Here is a 22176-nt window from a genome sequence, read left to right on the forward strand (position 1 = left end):
CTGCTCAATCACCTGCTAAGGTATTTCTAGGGGCTTGGGTTTTTTTTGGAAGGTAAAACAAATTTAGCTAATGTGTGTAAATGGCATTTACGGCTTTTAACACTTGACTCATGATTGTTTCATTGCTTCTTAGTGGAAATAATCAAAAATTTAAATGAATAATTTTGTGATAAAAATGACATATTGCAGAAGACCTTTAACATATATTCAGTGCCTGAATTATTGGATTATTGATAAACATATCATTCTGCACTACAAATGAATGCCACAAATAATGTCTATTAGAGAAAACCTTAATAATATAAAAGTCACAAAATTAAATCTGGAAAATATATTATCTATAAACACAGACAAAGATAATTTATAATCACTTTATTTCTTTTGCAAAGTACATATGAAACAGAGTAAAATTATATTTCAAATGCTTTCCATTTTCTTTTACAAAAGTAATCATAAACTGTATACTTCATAAGAGCTTTGAGGTTTAATTGTTACATAATTCATCTGAACCTGACAAATATAGTCACACATTCTAAAGAAGACATTGTAAAAATACTGCATTGTGTAACATCTTTTAAAGGTGGTTGCAAAAAATTTGTTCTAAGTAATACAATTATATGCTGTCAAGTTTCACAAATGACTGTTTACAATGTACGAAAGCCAGAAACACGAATTTCAAAAAATTTTAACATTTCTGTTCTATAATACGGAAATCAAAGATACTGATTTGAACAATGGCCAAGTATCAAATCACAAAATTCAGCTGAAAAGTCACCTAACGAACAAGGACTAAAGGTACAAAAAAATCAGATATAATGGATCCAAATAATTTGATGTTATAAGTGAAATGATGGATTTTAGTGGTTCCTGGCAGTTTATAATAATTGATAATTGGCAACATCTTGGACTATTCGTTAGTGGACTCATCACATTTACAATGTGAGGCAGTTCTTTTCGACTTTGACTTCTTCACCCTGAAATAAAGGTTTCGCTTCATTGTCCATAATTTCTCCATATTTTGCAGGTGAACCCAATCACTTCTTTCAGTCGGAAAGGTCAATAACAAGCTAATGTGAATGACACCCTTTGGGCTGGACATTTTGTCAATAAAACAAACTATAAATGCAAATATTTTGTATATTAGAGTTGGTCTACCTGTTTATTTATACAGTGATAAAATTTATGAAGCTATTCACACTGGAGATTACTATGTTCTTTAAGTGGAAAACTTCCAGGGTATTTTTAAAGAAAAACAAAAATTACAATGAAACTCACAAAATGATCTATATAAATATAAATAGAACAAATCATGCAATTTTTATACAGAATAATTCAATGACCAGTTTGTAAATAACCTAGGGATTGTAGGTTGTTTTGGGTCCACAAACTTTATTCTATGGAAAAATCATAGCCAAATATAATTCATATATTGATGCTCAGATTAGGAAAATTAAACAAAAAATTTTGAAAGGGTTGATGAAATAAACAGCTAATGCATTAACCTTCCAACATTGAGATTTATTTCTCTTAACACTTTTGGCTTATATCTATAATATTCATTAATATCTAATACATTATTTTTGAGGGAACAAAAATGTGAAATTGAATAACTGAAATCCACCACCCTGTGCAGTAAATAAGGGGATCTGTATACATACAACAGATTACACTTACAGCGAAATTTCAGGAGAAAATGGCTTACTTTTACTCTCTGGTGACAAGATCAGGCATAACTTTGCTTTTTGGAGAGGGTTCTCATGGTCCAGGTGAGTTTAGAAGAAATTATTGTCAGTTTGAGATAAAAATATTTCCATACGAATGTATCTATCAATAGCAAGTCATTTCTAGTGTCGCAGTATAGAATCATCCTAATCAATTCCTCCAGGCAGGAGTGTATTTAAATCATTTCAGGCATGAAAAAGGCTACCCTTTCTCTTAAACATTGTCTACTTATTTTTCAGTCACCACTTTTAGTATTCAAAATGTTTGCATTCAACAAACTGTTAAGTCCCACTTCCACTTCAGCCTTTAACTGAGTGCTTTATTTTTTTAAGTCTCTGTAGCATGATGTTGTCATGCCACCAAATTATACCCTGGTTTCTTATGTTCACGATGAACAGGGTGAGAGGGAAAATAACTTTTTACTTTGATGAGAAGACACTTGAACTGAGTATTAATTAACTGCCACTGTTCAAATACACATCTTTTTGGTTAACTGTTAATGGTAGATGACAACTAATTACTAATACATCTTTTATTAAATTACCATTCACTTTAATTAACAGAATATTGAGTACATATATAGAAGTCTTTTAATAAAACAGAAAATTCTTACCTAAAAGGGTATCACTGAATAATGTATTGGAAACAACATTTAGTTTAATTAACTGTTTCTCATAGAAAATACAAGCTCATTCTTTTCTTTGAAATAATGGGTCTTTACAGCAGGTTCAGATGAATCATATCCTGACCCATGTCACTGAGTTAATAATTAAATGCTCTGTCATAGGTTTTTTGGGAACAATGTTAAATTATATACATTTCTCTAAAAGTTAAAACACACACCTCTTTTGATTTTGCATCTCAATATCATATTTCCATACGCTTTAGCTTCTTTTCTCAACTGTCATGTAATTATTTTACTTTCATTCTTTGAATCATGTCTCATTGACAGCAATATATTTTTAGCCTAAAGTTTATAAAAATTTAGATCAAGTAGAGTACCTCAAAACAACCAGAGCAGCTTCAAAAACAAGTGAAGAAAACTCTGCATTTTCTTTTTATTTAGTAGAGGTCAAATGACGCTCTCAAATCCTTAACAACTCCAGGTGTTCTTTATTATCAGGCAATTAAATTACCTGGTATTACAACTAAGGTGGCAAAAAAAAAGTCAGACTAAATTCTATAAAAATATACATTCTTAAATAATTTCAAGTACTCTTTTTGAGGAGCTAAAGAAATTACCACATGTTCAATGTTAAGATTTCGTGTCCCTTTATTTGTAATAGTCTTTGGCTCTTTTGGTAACTGATCCTCAAATAAGGTATATTTTGTTTTATGGATAGTGAAAGTTGACCACAGGGTTGGAAGTTTGGCTTTTTCAATTTTGCAGTAATTAATCATTAAATGAATTCTTTAGGAGATTGATACCTCTATACTGAGTTGCAAAAATTTATAATAATAAACATCAGAGGAGAATAAACACAGTTGGGAATGTCAATGAACTATCACCACCAAATAGGTTCAAATAGAGTTGCTTTTATTTATCAAAAACCTGAGTCAGTATTGATCAGTTGTGATCTCCCTGCAGTAACTACAACGTGCACACACTTCCCAAAACTGCATAAGAAAGTGAGTGCTTGGCTCTGCTTTCCTGTCTTTATTCCCCTAGCACTAGTCTTAATGATATTTGTTGCTGAACTGTGAATATATTCAATATGGAAATGTTTACATGTTAAATGAAGTATCAGAAACACAGGGTTGGCCTGACAAAAACAATTGTTGGGAAAAATATTATTAGGAAACCAGTGTGAAAAAAACAATGTTTTGAGTTTTATGAAAAGATATACTCCACAAACACGAATGTTTTTTTCATATTCAATTTCCTCATCCCCGTGATTGCCTGGTGAATCAGGTAAAAACAACAACACATCCCTCCCCTAAAACTAAAAAGAGTATCAGTGTTGTTATGCTAATGAATCAACCCTTACTCTTTTTTTCCCTACACTTATATTTGGTAAGTCCCTGAAGAAGTCCCTGAAATTAGATATTCATTATATACCTGAACTGCAACTTCATAATGTGTCAGTACTGTCATTAAAATGTGATGTCCCACACAAATGAGAGGAGATTTGTAATATCAACCTTATTTTAAATACTGAAACTAAAAATATTTCATCTTCACTTACAAGCAGAAAGATGGTAAGTTATGTGTATATGAACGTGTGGGCTGTAGAGAGTGAGGGTGTGTTGTATTAAAAATGTTAGGATTACATTTTAATAATATGAACTGTCGTTTTTAACAATCATGCCTTATTAATCTGAGCATAAACCTACCTCCTGAATTACATGAAAGGTCAGTTGTGGTGAATTTCCTCTTCTTAATCTCTTTCTCGGGATTAACACATATCCTTGCATGATGAGTTTATTCTAACTTCAAGGAAACATTTAAAAAATTATTTTAAAAACTTATTTTAATCTACAATTCCCATATTAGAGTCTTCTGATTGGCCAATGGGTTCACATTTTTTCATCACAAGCATTGGTGTTTTCTCCTTAGGAAGTAAAGAAAAGCGAGTTTCTAAGAATCAACAAAAAGTCCTTCAAATATGTTTTTGGGTGAAAAGAATTATACGCACTTAGGAAACGTAATTGTTAATTTACTTTAAGCTTCAGTTATATCTAGTAATAAAACAATTGTCTCCAAAAATGTCATTCTATTAATAGTATAACTTTGTCTTCCCATTTGAAAAGTTTTATTTCCCAATAAAACAAATAATTTCAAAATGCAAGTGTCATCTTTCATTTTACCTATAGCAAATAATCCTTTTAGGCTTGACAAGGTAGCCAAGTGTTTCCAAACAGCTTTCTTCTATTATTTTAAATGAGAAAATGTTAGCTAGGAGTACCTGTTTTCCCTTAGGGTGGTATAAGCATTTTTGAAAAATCTGAGGCAGAACTATGTTTGCCTTTAAAATGTTAATGTGCAAAATATTTACCTCTTAATTAATAGTAATGCCATCACTACAAGAGATGTCAACAAAATGTTAATGCTTTAAAAACTTTTTTTAATATTTAGAAACAATGGGATTTTACAAAAATAAAAATTTTATAACCGCTGATAAAATTTTCTCATCCAGGTGGATATGTTTTTATTTTCTTGCCTTTTTTAAAAAAACCACCAATTTTGAAATAAGCTTGAAATATATACTATCCACACCACACATCTCAAAAGTAAGGTTGCGGTAATTTAGTATAGATACTTTCCAACAGGGCCTGAAAATGGGACAAAATATGTTGACCTGATTTAAAAGAAAGTTCTGTTTTGTAAAAACATTTGCATAGTTTTTACATGTAGTGGCCTGAACCTTGATCCTTATGAAGGCAAATGCCTTTCATGCAAGGACTGGAGGCCTGGGCCTTTAGAATTAATGTGTTTATTATTATTAAGCGTTGAAGGTGTATTATTAATATTTATGGTATATTTCTATATTTTGCTGAAAATAAATCATCTTTTCTTTATGAAACTACCCAATTCCAATGATTAGCTTCTGACTGGGTTTAAGAGTCACCATTACCGTGCACAATCTAAACGATGATGAACACAGACAGTGGTGGTGTTCCTTTGGTGTCTGTTAGTACAGTCTATCAGAAATACAGGATCTATATGATAGCTTCAAGTCACAAAAAATACATGTCACAGTACTTGAGAACCTTACAAACACTTAAAAAATGAACTTCTGATTCTGTTCACTTAGAAATACTAATGCTACATTTGAGGTGAAGATTATTAGAATTTAAAAAATATCAGTTAAACAGTGCAACAGATATTTGAGCTAACGTTATAGTAAAACAGTATAAAATGGTAGCCACAATGGCTCAGCCTCCGTTTTTCAGCCAGTAAGCATTACTTCTTAAATTTATATTCAAAATGATTCTTTAAATTTACAGCTTTGTCTGTGTGTTTTAAAGAACAAGCTTGAGAGACAAAGTTTTGAGTTTAGCAGAGCCAAACCTCACCAAGAAAGTAATTTTCTGAGAATGAAAGAAAGTATTATCAGATAAGTAACATTAATTTGATTGTGCAAGGATTTGTTGTGTAAGTTAAGTTCAAAATCTCCTTTTAAGTTTATATAGAACCACATGCACAATTAGAAATGAACACAGTGTAACAAAATCAAACCCATACATATGTGACATCTGCTACTTTATACAATAGCAGCATAAACTATATTTAATTTTAGATAAATATGAACTGTTTAAAAAAATTTCTTTGCTTATGTAAAGAATTACAACATAGTAAAACACTCTGTGCTAACAGGCATTTGACGCAAAGGATAAAATGCCTTATGCAACTAAGGACTATATGTATTCAAGTAAAATGTATTGATGTTCAAAGTTAAAAAATCGACAATAAAAGTAAATGAAAAAGTGCACATCAAGTTTGTTGATTACTATGGATATATTTTAAATGAGGAAATCAAACCTTCTACTTTTTTTTTCTGATTGAATGAGCACGTGATCCTAGGTTCTTAATATCATGGTCTTATTTTGGAGGCATTATGGTGTGGAAGGTGGTTTAGGAGAAGGGCAGGATCCTTGACTATCAAAACTGGTCGCCCGGCCAGGTAACTGAAAGACAATAATTTCATAACATATGATCTAGTACAGAAACAGAATACAGTGGCTAATCATCGCTCCCTTTTAGTAGTGAATATTCAACCATAATATGTGAATCTCTGAAGAAAAGAAATACATAATTCCCTTTGCCCTTCAGAACTTACCTTCTCTGCTACCATGAAGCAACATGGATGTCTCATAGAATGTAGGCGGAGCATGGTACACAGATGTACATGGAGCAGCCCTGTGTAGACAACTATTTATAACTGCAGAATAATTTCAAATTTTACAACAGGGTTTTAGCTTTTTTTCTACAAAAAATAAATGGTTTACTCTAGTAAAGTAAAGCCCGGCTAATTTTCATATTTTTAATAGAGACAGGGTTTCACCATGTTGGCCAGGCTGGTTTACTTTAGTGAGGGGCAATTTCTAGGAAAGAGCAGTAAGAGACTAAACACAAGAGAACTGAAGTAAACACAAGGTACTGCATTCCACTTGCTCTAAGGCCGGAGGTGATGATGGAGGCAGTTAATGAGATAAGAACTGCATTTGGCGGATGGGAGCCCCAAGCGACAGAGATACTTTTGCACAATCCTTAAATGCCTATGTGTATTTAAAAAGTTTAATGACAACAAAATGAATGATTATCTAGATAAAAGGAACCCAATTTTCTTTTTCTTTTCTTTTTTTTTGAGATGGAGTCTCACTCTTGTCGCCCAGGCTGGAGTGCAGTGGTGTGATCTTGGCTCACTGCAACCTCTGCCTCCTTGGTTTAAGTGATTCTCCTGCGTCAGCCTCCCAAGTAGCTTGGATTACAGGCGCCTGCCACCAAACCTGGTTAATTTTTGTATTTTTAGTAGAGACGGGGTTTCACCATGTTGGCCAGGCTGGTCTTGAACTCCTGACCTCAAGCGATCCACCCGCCTTGGCCTCCCAAAGTGCTGGGATTACAGGCGTGAGCCACCGCGCCCGGTGGAGGAACCCGATTTTCTACATGATACTTTAGTCTTTGTTGTACCAATGGACACAACTCTCGAATAACTCTTCCCTTCTCATATTTATGCCTTCTGTGACAACAACATATATAATTACATACTTATTTTTCCTATAATGCACAATCCAGCTAGTTCTTAGGTCCCTAGTCCATATATTCTGTTTGACCAATGAATGTAGAAACAGGGGTTAAAAGGAGCTCTTTTGCTGGAGAATGTATATTTACACAATCTTGCTCTCAATAACTATCTGGGATCTTTTTCTGATGACTATATCGTAGCTTATCTTCCTGTATATTCTATCATGACAAAAAAAGTGTCCACACGTTCCCAAACAGAAACATGTGCCTATTACGAATCCCCCTTCATCAGAGAAATGCAAAGCTGCTTATTAAGCACTAATAAATAATTACTATGCCTTGGTCATAAAGCACCTTTCTCTCATTCCTTAAGAGTTCTTGCTCACATTATCTCATTTCTCCCTGCATCATCCCTTTGCAGCCTGTAGAGGCAGGCAGTTCTATTTTTGTGAAACATGGAGAAGTGTAGTCGGAGGCGGAGTAAACAGCCTGCTCAGAAGTAGACAGCCAGAGAAACAAAATTAGAATCCACCTCTCCACTCAGAGTGAGTTCCTGCCCAACATGGCTTTACTCTCCTTTTTAGATTTTTAGAATTAATGTTCACTTTTCACACGAAAAGATGAGAATCAGGAAAAGAATACTAATCATACAATAAGCAGTAAAGTGTACTTTAGACAACATTCACCGTTTGAAACAAATAATAACTTTCTAAGATGTGAGCTACTCAGAGAAGACACATCTATACTTATGAAGTTCTAGGGGAAAACACCAAGTGACTGGGTATCTCTCTCTCTCTCTGTGTGTGTGTGTGTGTGCAGATGCATTTGTGTGTGTGTGTCTTTTATGATTTATACTGAATTATGAAGTCAGATAAAGACCTGACACATTCACATATAAACGGATACTGACGACGACAGTTCACCTGCGTGAGCATGCAATGCTCATTCGGTGTTCATCCTATTTCCCTTACAATGGCCTTAGTAACACAGCCGAGGTCGCGTTTTTTTGTGACCAAACTGAGATTAGAACCTGGTCCCACTGATACTTAGTCAATTATACTGCACAGTCTCTCCCATTCAATCCAGTCCCTAGTGCTGGAACAAGAAGCACTAAGCACTTAATATTCAGCATTTCTTTAGTTTTACTCTGAGTTTACCACTATTTCAGAGTCAGAGCAGAAACACAGAGGGTAAAGCAACTTTCCTGAGGTTTTACAATAAGCAGTCACACAGCAGAGCCAAGCCTTGAACTCGACTAAACTGACACCTCAATATTTGTAAAACCTGAGGGCAGTTTTACTTCCTGATCAGAGTTGAGGGAGACATATCTTCCCCGTTACGCAGAAAAGTTATATTAGGTGACAGCACCTTTATTTAGGGATTGTGGAAAACTCTGGGTAAGGTGACTGTTTCTTACAGAAGAGAAGGACAAAAATGCAGTTTCCAGTTAGTAATAAACTTACTAGATTGCTCCACCATTCACAGATGTAAGTTTTCAGACTATGCAAAAAAAACAAAAAAAAAACAAAAAAAAAAAAACAAAAAAAAACACAAAAAACCAAAAAACAGAAACAAAAAACAAAAAACTTGCAAATGGCTTATTGTCCATAAGAATACGAAGCCCAGAAAATGTAGTGTTTTTTAAAATCCAAGAAGGCACGCAGAACTTTGAATATTAAATGTTAGAGAATGTGGGACAAGAGCAAGAACAATCTTTTCTATTTTTTTTAACAAGGATGAATACATAAAATATCAGATAAAGGTTAGCAGATAAATACTATTTAAGTAAAAGAGACAACAAAAAGAGCAGATGTAAGGAACTCACAAACTTACCTCCAGCAAGGGGTGCCAGTGTGTTATTGGTTTTCGATGATAGGCCAGCATTTCATTCCAGTGGTCTCGCCCAAGACCCTCAGCATCCAGTCCTGTTCTGCATACTCCTATGACCTCATTGTGTCCTACCCTATGATTTGTGGAATATTATACTTTCATTTCCAACATTCAAAGATAAAGGGAGTTTCACAAATCTTAGTAGAATTTTAAACATATGATTAAAACATTAGATTCTGTAATTTTGCAGATTATACTACTTCAGACCGAAAGAAATCTCTTAAGTAAATCAACATTTACTAAACAGTATCAACATTCAAAAAATGAATGTGTATAAGAGGCACACACAAACCATTTCAGTGCTTTGTAGTTTAAGCACATTTCATCATAATAAAAATGGCACGAGTGAGAAATACCAGTAGGTCTTTAGCTATATGAGTGTCTTTCTTGCAAACAGTCTTATTTAATATAAGTGATGTGAAGCAAATCTTGTTCTTTCCACGAGGCTTAATGTTTTATAACGATGTTTAGATTTCTGACCAAGAAATACAGTACCAATTTTCTTTAATTGGCTCTAAATGATATGTCAGTGTGTTACCACTTGTATTACAATTAAATAGGGCAGGATTATGTTCAGTTGCATGGCATGTGATTTATTTTTGCATAACAGAAAACATACTGGACAACATTTGTATTTTCTATTCAGGTCCTGCTTTCACAGCAATAAATCGAGATGATGACAATAACAGTTAATATTTTTGAGAGCTTATTATGTGTCAGTGTTCTAAGTAGTTTAAATGTACTGACCCACTTAATTCTCCCACCATGACCATGAATATCATTATTATCATTCTCTCGTTTTACAAATAAACTAAATGCCCAGAAGGTTAGGAGCGGGCCTGACTTTACACACTTAGTAAGAGGCAGAGACAGGAGCTGAAACAAATGAGTTGTTGACTCAAGAGCACATGTGGTTAAGCTGCTTCTCAAGAATGGAATGTCATTGGAAGGAGCTTTCAATTTTGACAGACATCTCCAAAGATACTTTTGGGATGATTTTAGAACAATTTCATTACCCTTTTCCCATCACTGATGTAGATATGTATATGTAGTATTATTTTCTTTAATATGAAATTTCCCCAACAAGCATGTTTTTAGGTACAAAAATTTTGTCTTCCTGTGCGTATCTTGTTAGCATCCATTTCCGTAAAACTGCCCAAGTGATAAATGCTCAGTTGCATCCACCTGCACTTACGGCTGTGAGAAATCAAGGGGGGTAACTGGCAAAGCAGAAAGGGGCTCCCGACAAAAACATCTGCAGCTATTTTAGGCTTGAAATTCCAACTACTTCAAGAGTTCTCTCTCTTTCTAAATAGTAGTCACAAGTGAATTGTGCTAATAGATGGTGCTTGCAAATGTTATTTTCCAGTGTTTTTTCCCTCTAGCTCTAAGCCAGAGCTGAGCACATTAATTTCTCTCAGTTATAGGGTCCTGGTGATGATACTATAAAATGGACGCTTCGTGTTTGTTTGTGTGTTTTAGAACAAAATAAATGTACTAAGCTACTCTTTATGCGCTGATAATGTTTTGGTTAAAAACATAAGCATTCATTTCCAAAAACTGTATAAATCTAAAAGGCAAAATAATAAGAGGAAGTATACAGTAAGGCCCAAATAAGAGACAAACTGTTGATAGGACAGAGGAAGAAGAGGATTGGTCAGCAAAGCAAGACTTACAGAGGTGCTGACATAAGCAAGGATGTGGGGTGTTGGTGGGACAAGATACACGAAGCTGGAGGACAGTCCAGGCAACGGGGAGAGTGGGAGGGCAAAGGTAAGAGCTGCAGTGGGAAGGATCTTCAGAGCTGCATAGGGGAGGCTGCAATGTTTTCGTGAAAGCAGGAGTGACTCAAACTGTGTGATCTGGAAGCACTATCCATAAAGCAATGCTTTAAGATTAATGTGAAGGCATCAAAGCTGTATCCTTATGGCTACTATTCACTTTCCACTCTTATTCCTCATTGTTTACAGTTCTATAGGATGCTTAAGTTTTACAAATGGGAAAAGTGATTCTCAAAGTGATTATGTAACATGTCCTCTCATGCAGCTAGTTAATGATAGAGCTCGGGTAAGCACCATGATATTCATATTCCAGCCTAGTTGGTAAAACAAATTCTGTTGATTATAATCTCTGTTGTTACTGTAAAAAGACTCCACAATAGTGCTTTCCTGAATATGTTCTATATCACTTCTGGACCCAATTCTTTCACCAGTCCCAGGTGAATTTTAATTTAAAGATGACTTCTTTTGGAAATGAAAATCCAGAACTCTAACACAGAAAACAACGAATTTTGAAGGAATCAATATTCCCTCCTCCAATTTAAATTAAAATTGTTGTAGCAGTAAATGACCTGAAAAGCTGAGTTTGGCTTGTGCATGACTACACGTGGCTGCCGTTCAGTGAGTAGAGAGAGACACATACCTATCGTAATCCATGACTGCAATGGAGAGGCTGACTTGGTCCACGTTCTCTGGAGGGATGTCAAAAATAATGGCCTCATTGTACACAGGGTTTAGAGTGTTTTTCTTTGTAGTTGTTTTCCTCTTTTTTAATCTTCGACCTTCACACATCAGGGACACTTTGACATAAGGATCTAGGAATAAGAAGATAACTTTATTAGAATAAAAGTAATAGTACAAAGTATAAATAAAACTGCAGTTTATTTTTACTAAATAAGACATACAGTACTAAGGCCTATGTTAAGACCTTTAGTATTACCAATTTTAAATTTGTCTCCAAAAAAATAATAATTCTAGTAAGGTTAGTTTCTTTCAAAATGGTCTAGAGTAAGAAGATCAAAACTTGGGAAAGACTTAGCAACACTGTACCTAGACAGATAGAGATCACAATAAGCAGCAATTAGAGAGCAAAAAATGTACTTGGAATTTCCTTCAAGTACTGGAAAAGGACCTAAAATTAAAAATATCATTTGCTTAATAAGGAACTTTGATTGAAAAAAATGATACTTACAAGTGATTTATTGCATGCACAGCAGGAAATGATAAAAAAGGGGATATTTGGTTTAAAGATGGCCACACAGGAAGAAGTCTCCTGATACGACATTGTCTACATCATGCCAATTGCAGGAGAAAAATTTAGTTGGGCTACATTTTTATAGTCCAAAGGGAGCAGATAATTGTTAACAAGTTCTGCTACAGCTGACTTGATATCTCTCCTATTACCCTTACCATCTTAAATTGTAAAACTGCTATAGTATTATAGAAGACTATATGATGGTTATACAAAATTTCCAACAAGCCTTACTTTTGCACCTTCTATTCAAAGCAGGTATGGTTTTGGGAGGTGATATTGACATTGGGTTGAGCACACTAGATAGCTAAACAATCAATGTCTGCTATCTTATTTTTTTTCATTCTGACCATCCTCTACCTGTAGCACCAATATTTCTTTTTCCCTATTTCCACAGTAATACATTTTATTTCCATAGAATAAACCAAAATGATGACAATATTAATTTATTTGAGCATGTGAATGCTTTATAAACTCTTGAAATATGTATCTGTATATTTCCAAAGCATTCCCATCAAGAAGCAAAGTATTCGTGGCTGGAAATGGGGTATATAGAGGAAAACAAGATAACAGGGTAATGTTAATCTCTGTTTCCTATTTATTTTTAAATTTTTAAATAACAGGAAGTACATCCTAAGGAGAAGCTCATTTCTGTGATACAGCTTTGTGTTTGAGCCCACAGGCCTAGGCCTTCTAATGAACAATAGGAATGAGAGGCATGGATTACCCTTTGTAACTCCCATCACGTCTCCGACTGCATTTCTCTGCTTGTGACAAGGATAATTTACTGGCTCTTTAGTTGATTCACAAGCCTGTTGTGAGGATTAATGAGGAGGTGCTCTCAAAGCAAGCGCTTCTCTGATGAAAAGTTTCATATAAGTAAAATGTAATCTTGCACTTAATTATAACTTTGATGTTGTTTTCTTGTCTCAAAATTTGATCTCTTTTCATACACGGTAAAAAAGAGTAGAATAAACAATTTGCAGAGTACACTGTTTATCTTAAATTCTTCAACATTTACTGACCCAAGACTTTTTCACCAAAATTAATGTAGAATTTACTTGTTGTTCTACTTTCACATACACACTATGTATTGCAAATTTTAAAAAATGAACATCATGACATAGTTCAAAAATCCATGATAGATATACAATAAGTAGTCTCTCTCCCATTTGTCTTCATCCCTCTTCATCCCTTAGTTTTTGTATATCACTTCAGTATTTTTAATACAGATATTAGCAATATGAATATATATATTCCAAATTTCCCCATTCCTACACAGAAGGGTGCATAATATTCATGCTAATTTTTTACCTCTTTTTAAAAATCCACTTGTACATCCTGGAGCTATTTCCACACTAGAACTTACAGTTCCCTTATGTTTTTTGTGATGCAAATTTAGATTTTGTTGTTGTTCTGCAAAACCACAAATTATAGATCTTCCCCAAATGTCATCCTTTATTTCCACCACTATTTCTTATTTCTGTTTAATACAACAAATGCCTACCAGTCTCCCTTCTCTTCCCTTATCATTTTTCTTCCACAGAGTTGTGCCAGTGCTTGTGTATTAAATTCTAAATAATTACCCAGAACTGCAGTGAATTAAATAAAGGGATGAAGAAACATGATGTGTCTTTATCTTTTTATCAGAGTTAGCACAAGAGGCATTTCCTTCAAGAATTTCTTTCAGAATCTTCAAGAAGCATTAATTTATTTTATTATTTATTTCAGACACTAGAGATGCACACATTTTTAGTTAGGTGGCAAAAATGCAAATGCAAATGATGGTCGTGGAACATGGTTATTTCTCTGCAGATCAGGTGAGGGGAATAAGTTCAGACTAAAATATATTTTCACATGGCCTCACTCACCACCTAAAGCCTAAGAATCTTCCTTTATAAACAACTGACTAGCTGAAAGTAGGGGAGTAGATGGTAAATTACGTATTTTTGAGACAGCACTAAATTGGTAGAGGAAGAAATAGAAACCAGAACCCAAATTCAGATCGATTTGATAACACCTTTTAAAAATTTCATATTGATAATGTAAATAAAAGAGATGAATTGGAACATTTAAATTTGTAATCTTGTTTTTTCTTTTGTAGTACCCCATTATAGACAAATAATTCAACAGTCATTTATTTGGGATTGTGCTCTTGGTCCTATGGCCATTGTGTACATACCTGATGAGCCAGTAATATCCATCGCCTTCAGATTTCTGCACTTAATGACTGTCAATGTCATACGCCCTGCCGTCGGCAAGTAACAAAGGGAAAACATGATTTCACCCAGGTCTACGCTTTCCTAGAAAGGCAATCGGAATGTTAGCAATTTCAAACACTGAAGGGTGAAAACAAAAAATAATGAAAGATGTTGAATACAAAATCACTTTAGTAGAATACTGGAGTGTCATTTTAAATTGTTTTATTGAGGATAATACAGATAACATTGCAAGAAAGCTATTCTGAATGCAGTAAGCAAAATGATTGTATCCCAGCTGCTTATTTGCTATCTCCACTTGTATTTACAACAAGAATCTCAAACTTAACATAGTCAAAACCAGACTACTGGTCCCACCCATGCCCCATCATCTTCCAAAACTGATTCTCCTGTCAGCGTTTCCACAATCAACAAATGGCATCACGATTCACCCAAAGGCTGAAGCCGAAAACCCAGTAGTGACTATTATTCTTTTATCCTCACCCCTATGAGCAACCTATGGGTAAGTCCTATCTACACTATCTACAAAATATATCCCAAATCAGTGACTTTCTTTTTGGCTCTATTACTGCCATTCAAGCCACCATCACTGCTTGCCAGGATTACTTCACTAGCCTCGAAAACAAAACTCACATTCCAGAAGTTAATCTTCACGCAGCAAAGTGAACATTTATGAAATGCAAATCTCTTGCTTAAAACTGTCTAAGGGATCACAACTGTAGTGGAATAAAATCCAAACTCCTTACTTCGGCATATAAGTGGAATAACTTCAAGTCCTGGTGTGCCTGGGACATTCCTGGTTCATACCTATTATTATGGGGTAATTATTAAGAACATCCCCATCCACATTTGTTTTTTGAGACAGAGTCTCGCTCTGTTGCCCAGGCTGAAGTGCAGTGGTATGACGAGTGATTCTCCTGTCTCAGCCACCTGAGTAGCTGGGATTACAGGCATGTGACACCACGCCTGGCTAGTTTTTGTATTTTTAGTTTCGACTGTTGGCCAGTCTGCTCTCAAACTCTTGACCTCAAGTGATGTGCCCACCTCAACTTCCCAATCTGTCCACACTTAAATATGTCTTTGTTTGGCTAATACATTAGAACGTCACACATAAGGTTTATGTCTTCCGGGCCCTACCTTTCTCTGTAACATTTTCTCATTCCTCTCCCCTCCAAGGTCTGATGCAGACACAAATGTCTTTCTGTGTGTGTGTGTGTATGTGTGTGTGTTACTCAAACAAATGAAGTTTGTTCCTGCTTTGGGGCCTCTGTTTGTTTTTTTCCCTTTGACTAGCACTTCTTTCTCTTAAATCTTTATGTGGCTGACTTTTTACCATGCAGAACTCAATTCAAACAGCATTTCTGTACTGGGGCCTTCCCCCATCATTCATTCTGAGACTGCACACCCTTCATATCCTATACTCACCCCACTCCCAGACCCTTCACATATTTTTAGTAGTACTTATTGTCTGATATCATCTTTTAAATTCTTTCTTGTTTGTTTCCCTGACTCTCACATATAACACCCAGGAGAGCAGGGTTCTTGGCTGTCTTACTTTCTACGACGTACTGAAGAGAATGGTGCATAGCTGGTACATACCAGTACATATTTTTTGAAGAACTGAATATATTATTTAATTAATCTGGATAAAACCTGACCTGTTTTGTTTCATTTTTATAAAGCATAACGGTCCACAGTACCCTGATGTTGATTTATACGTGGTCTTTTACTGCATACATGGTGGACAAATGAAAATGAATGTGGACAATGGACAATTTAGGATGCCCCTTAAAGAGCTGTTTACAAGATTCAATGAAATCATGCCTGGTAAGAAATTCATGGCAGGTTTACTTTTGGGGGAGATGACTTGCTGATTATGCACCCAGGTCCACAGAGCTGGGGTCTTAAACTTTTTTCATGATACACTGTTAACATCTATTGGGCTTACTCATATAGCTCAGGTTCTGATTTACATGATTCTCATTTCTTTATTCATGGTCTAGAAGTTGGAGAGACCAGTAATTCAGAGAAATAACTTTAATTAAATTTGTGTTTGACCCCCAGTTTTCTACTTTCTAAAAGTGAGACCCTGGGAAATTCAATTAAGTTTTTAATCTCCAAAATTTCATTTTCAAATTGATAAAAACATCCACTTCACAAGGGTTGTAAGCATTAAAGGAGATAATGTAAATAAAGCATAAGGCATTTTATACAGTGTTTGGCATGTGATAAGGAATGATGTTTTCTTTACTACTGTATTGCTAGCACATAGAGCAGTGTCTTACATATATCAGGAATTCAGTAAGTACTGGATAAATGAAAAGCTTAATAATGGAAGTGATTATTATTTTGCAAGATTAGCAAACAAAAACTAATTTAAAAAAAGGTATATCCAACTGGATATCCTTTGGGCTAGTGGATTACTGTAGACCAAAAATCCCATAGAAGAGCATTGAGGAAAAACCGGAAGAGCACAACCTCCTGCTGAAGAAGGAACATCCTCTTCCTTCTAACCTTTTTTTTTTTTTTTTTTTTTTGAGACAGGGACTCTCACTCTATCGTCCAGGCTGGAGGGCAGTAGTGCAACCATGGCTCATGGCAGCCTCAACCTCTCCAGCTCAGGGGATCCTGCCACCATAGCCTAGCTGAGATTAAGGCATGTGCCACCAAGCCTGGCTAATTTTGGTATTTTTTTGTAGAGACAGGGTTTTACCATGTTGGCCAGGCTGGTCTTGAACTCCTGGGCTCAAACGATCCACCTGCCTTGGCTTCCCAAAGTGTCGGGGTTATAGGGGTGAGTTACAGTGCCCAGCCACCATCTAACAATTTTTGAGCATTATTTGCCAGGTGCAGTGGTAGGTGCTGCAGACACCAAGATGGACATGGCATGGTTCGGCCCTTGGAGGTCTCAGTTGAGAAGGAAGTGAGTAGGCTTTAAAGGGCTAAGAAAATATGTCTGAATGCCATTTTTATCTGTTGATTCTCTCCTTGTTTCTCTTTCTGCTTCTTCGTCCAAGTGTTTCTTCAGGCTCACTCTAAGGGCTTAAATTTTCCATCTGACAGCCATTCCCCTTTCCCTCATTGGGTATGTCTCTTTTCAGTTACTATAAATAAGTGTAGGCATATTTTGTTGCCAGCTGGTCAAATAAACGATCTCTTAATGAATGTAGATCATGACACCAAGTTCTACGGAGAAACATGGTGGGGGTGGTGGGGGTGGTAATGGAGAACTGAGAAACAAAAAAATAGGAGACATATCTCAGGCACAAAATGCTTAGATTCCAATAGGATACAAACCACATGAAGAGAGGGAAAAAAAGCACACAGTGTATTCTATAGGAATTAACAAATAAAACATATTTCACATGTCTGACTTATATGGTTTTACTTTTACACGTTAAACCATCTGTGAATGGGATTTTTCTACTCCTCTAGATACATTACATGCTTATTAGCTGGAACAAAGAAAGTTCACTATGTTTAGTTCCATCTTTTAAAGATCTTTTATATGGATTCAGTTGCAAGTTAATTTTGACCATCTGTTATTAACAGGTATTTGATAAACATGGAGAAGTTTGACTGAGGATTGGCCAAAACACTAACCTAAATAAATTTAAAGCACAGATTATCATTAAGGGGCATCTTCCAGTAGCTCTTTAGTACAAGGTGGTTGGCTTTATGCCTATAACACTAGGAAGAACTTCACTTAAATATTAAACTCAGCTGGCATGGTGGCTCATGCCTATAATCGCAACACTTTGGGAGGCTGAGGTGGGCTGATCACTTGAGGTCAGGAGTTTGAGAGCAGCCTGGCCAAAATGGTGAAACTCTGTCTCTAGTAAAAATACAAAAACACTACCTAGGTGTGTTGGTGCACAACTGTAGTCCCAGCTACTCAAGAAGCTGAGGCAGGAGAATCGCTTGAACCCGGGAGGTGGAGGTTGCAGTGAGCCGAGACTGGGCCACTGCACTCCAGCCTGGGCAACAGAGTGAGACTCCATCTCAAAAAAAAAAAAAAAAAAAAAAAAAAATCAATTAGAGACCAGTCTGGCCAACATGGTGAAACCCTGTCCCTACTAAAAATACAAAAATTAGCTGGGTGTGGTGGCTTATGTCTGTGATCCCAGCTACTCAAGAGGCTGAGGCAGTAGAATTGCTTGAACCTAGGAGGCAGAGGTTGCTCTGAGTCGAGATCATGCCACTGCACTCCAGGCTGGGGAATAGAGCAAGACTTCATCTTAAAAAAAAAAAAAAAAAAAAAAAAATTCAAACTCCGTGTAGTCAGGAGTTTTTAGAAAATTGAAATGAATTGGGTGGTAAAAATTAACAAAAGGGATGCATACATACTAACTGCACAAAAATTTAAGTCTTTATTAAACTAATTTTTTATTTCAAGAAGTGTGAATGAAAGAACAAACTGCCAACACATTGCAAAGGACAGAGTACTCTCTAAGGTAAATATCAATATTCTTAAGCTTTCAAAATCTGGAAGTGATCTAAAAGATTACCATGAGAAAATGAAATTAATGAAGGTAAGTGGCTGCATGACCTTAAAAGGGCCCTATAACATATGTAATGCAGAACTCTAGAATTTGGTAACTGCTGTAACTGCTCTGAGCTACTCTGTGAGCTAATTCTCACTACCCTCCACTAAATCTGTGCCCTTATTGATAGTTCAACTCCAACGAACAGGTGGAGTCTTAAGGGCCGCCTCTTCTGTCTGCCACATACCACTGTGGTTTAAAAGGTCATTCTCATCCCCAAAAATCCAAGCACGTTAGTGACCAGTCAAGAACCAAGAAACAAATTGAAGGGTCTCTAAACATATGGCATAAATATAAGGAAATTGTACAATAAAGTTATTTATATAAGGAGTTTATATCACTTTTTTCAACACCCATTTGCTATTATTTTAGACAAAATTTTAGCAAGAATGTCTACTTGCTATATCAACCTACTGCAGGTCCAATCTCATACATGCAATGTGGAGATGGGGAAATTAACAGCAGTAGGTCTAGTGCAGACAGCAAGAAAAAATAGCTACAAAGACACAAAACTGCTAAAAAAAAAAGCAGATATTCTAAAAAGAATAGCAAATTGGAATCATTTTGTATTTGGGGTATTAAACAATAATAACGCCTCAGCAACTTGAACTCAACATTTTATTACAGACTTGAACAGTAATTAATATTTAAAGTAATGACCTTGAGTCATCAAGGTAAGGAAATATATCTTATATGTTCTGTTCAAGAAAATAGAGACATGTACACTATTTTTCAGGATTATTTTTATCCAAAATGCTGAAAATGTTTAAAGTGGTATTATGTTTCAGCTCAAAATGAGTAAGGCTTTGAGTTTCTGAAAATTGTGTGTAGTCTCATTTTTCTACAATTTTATATAAACATGAGTTTTCCATATCAACCTCTGAAAAATTCTTGTATTTTGGGGCAAATAACCATTTGAAAGCCTATTACAAAGTCTAGGATGCAGTGTTCCATAAAATTTATTTCGGGTAAGAAGATTTTTATTCCATTCTCATACACACTAATTTATCTGGCTGAACAATCACAATAATAATCTTCAGAGTTCCTACTTGGAGAAGGGGCATATGAAAAAAGGGTAACACTGAAGCTGGTTTAGAGGTTATAAATTTGATTTCTTCATGCTGGCTCCACCAAAATGCAGCTGGGTAGATAAAGACCATTTTTTGATGGTTGGCTAGTCAACCTCACAGACCGAGTCACAGTTATACAGTGTTTTCCATGTAGTCTTTTTCCAAAATAAAAATAAAAGTCACTGGAAAGACAAATTGACATGCAAATATTTGCATTGCACATCCTATTACAGGACTAACAGTAAAATCAAGCTGTAGCAATGGAGTGTAAGAGATGGAGAGAAGGGAGATTAAAGGCTCCATAACTAGAAGGTCTATAAACCAAGAGAAGTATTCCTGGAGGGCAATAATCATTAGGTTGGGCTTGAAGAATTAACCAGATGGGATTTCACAGGGTAATGAGGAATAATGTTGTATGTGAGTACTATGATTATACTCAGAAATAAAAATGGTCAGTATGCATTGAGAAATACGGAGTTTGGAAACATGTTGGAGGAGGGTTAAGCTTGATTGTGGGCAATGGGGATACCAAGGTGTTGGTGACGTGAAAGTGCGGGAGCCTGGCAGAGTGGAAAGGGTGTAGGTTCCTGGCTCATAAAAACTGGAGTTAAAAATAGCAAATCTTCCATGTTCTATTCCCAAGTACATGGCAAAAATACTTGACTTCTCTGAGCTTGAGTTTAATTACAAACAAAATGGAGACAATAACAAGTAACTTGCAAGGTAGATATCAAACATGTAAAGTGCCTGGTGTAAACAGGTACTCAAAAACAATAATGATGTTAAAGAAAATAATATTTGAAAAAAATTTTCTTTATCTTGAGTAGGCTAGATTGGAATGAAAAAAGACATGAGAGAGAGAGAGAGGTCATTGAAGTAAAGTTGGTGTGGGAGGATGTTGGCTGAAGAAAAGTTTGAATTCAGTGATATATTAGGAAGTTAGAATCATTAACATGTATTAAAAAAACTAAACAAACAATTGGTTGCTATAGTGATAGCAGTCATCACATCAACTTAGCATCTTAAACACAGCCTGTTGTCCACATTTCCTTGGTGGTAAGAAAACAGATGGTTTTCTTCACACTGTTAAAAGTGAGATGTAGAACTAGATCAAATGAGCTTCTTCATCAAGTTACTAGTCCTTCATTCACCTGCCCACAAAATAAGCTACAATAAAATACAGACCCAGAGTGGATCTATTGGATTCAAACTACTGTAAAATATATTTCTCCCTGACCTACACTTCTCATTCACCTGAGAAAATCATGGAATTTAACCTTGAACAATCTACTTAACCTCACTTGACCTCAGTTTCCTTGGTATAACATGAGGTGCTCAAAGAGATGAGCTAATTTATTTTCCAGCTCTAAAATTCTGTAATTTTAAGCACTGGTGAAAAATGAGAACTAAATAACACATATAGTTTAGGCATGTTCGAGAATGTCTGGACAAGCCCTTTCAGGTCCTGTTTGTTATAGTCCGGGTGGAGCCTCCTTGAAAAGACCACAATCATTTGGTGTGAATAGATAAATTTAAAGGTCAAGAACAAGTAGTCATAAAAATGGCTATCATTTAAACTTCCAGATAATATGCTAGAGGAGGAAGGATCCAATCCTCAAGGCTGAGAGTGTCAGGCTTGATCTAGTTGGGGATTCATGAGGAAAGGCCATACAGGATAATAAACGTGTGATGTCATTTATATTCTTCTGGCTCCACTAAAATTCTCAAGAGGATTATCTGATGTGTGCTGAACACACAGAGCATACAATATAAAGTCCAAACTATTTGATATGACCCATGTGGCCCCTACTAATATGGTTTCTACATTTTTTTTTTCTGCCTTCATCTTACAAATTTTTTGTTATGCTCCCACAACCCAAAACCTCTGCCTTCCATATATATAAAATAAGTAACTTGCAAGGGAGATATCAAACATGTAAAGTGCCTGGTATAAACATATATATATGTATGTATATATGTATGTGTATACACACGCACACAATGTCTGGTCA

The 22176-nt window shown here is 35.4% G+C and overlaps 1 protein-coding gene across 2 annotated transcripts in view; it reads right to left on the reverse strand.

Moving 5' to 3' along the window:
- Positions 1-5140: 5140 nt before the first annotated feature.
- Positions 5141-22176, reverse strand: part of SYT10 (synaptotagmin 10) — a 63485-nt gene continuing 46449 nt past the window's right edge. Inside the window, exons 4-8 of one of the 2 annotated variants that reach the window (XM_037990135.2) lie at positions 14514-14634; positions 11723-11894; positions 9245-9374; positions 6504-6583; positions 6265-6351 (exon numbers count right to left, since the gene is read on the reverse strand). In XM_037990135.2, the coding sequence (XP_037846063.1) occupies positions 6536-6583; positions 9245-9374; positions 11723-11894; positions 14514-14634 (471 nt within the window). In that variant the 3' untranslated portion in view covers positions 6265-6351; positions 6504-6535. Of the gene's footprint in view, positions 6352-6503; positions 6584-9244; positions 9375-11722; positions 11895-14513; positions 14635-22176 lie in introns of both variants that reach the window. The other variant, XM_007968136.3, reaches the window with a different exon arrangement.

The sequence above is a fragment of the Chlorocebus sabaeus genome, chromosome 11 (assembly GCF_047675955.1).
Source record: "Chlorocebus sabaeus isolate Y175 chromosome 11, mChlSab1.0.hap1, whole genome shotgun sequence".
NCBI classification, from domain to species: Eukaryota; Metazoa; Chordata; class Mammalia; order Primates; family Cercopithecidae; genus Chlorocebus; species Chlorocebus sabaeus.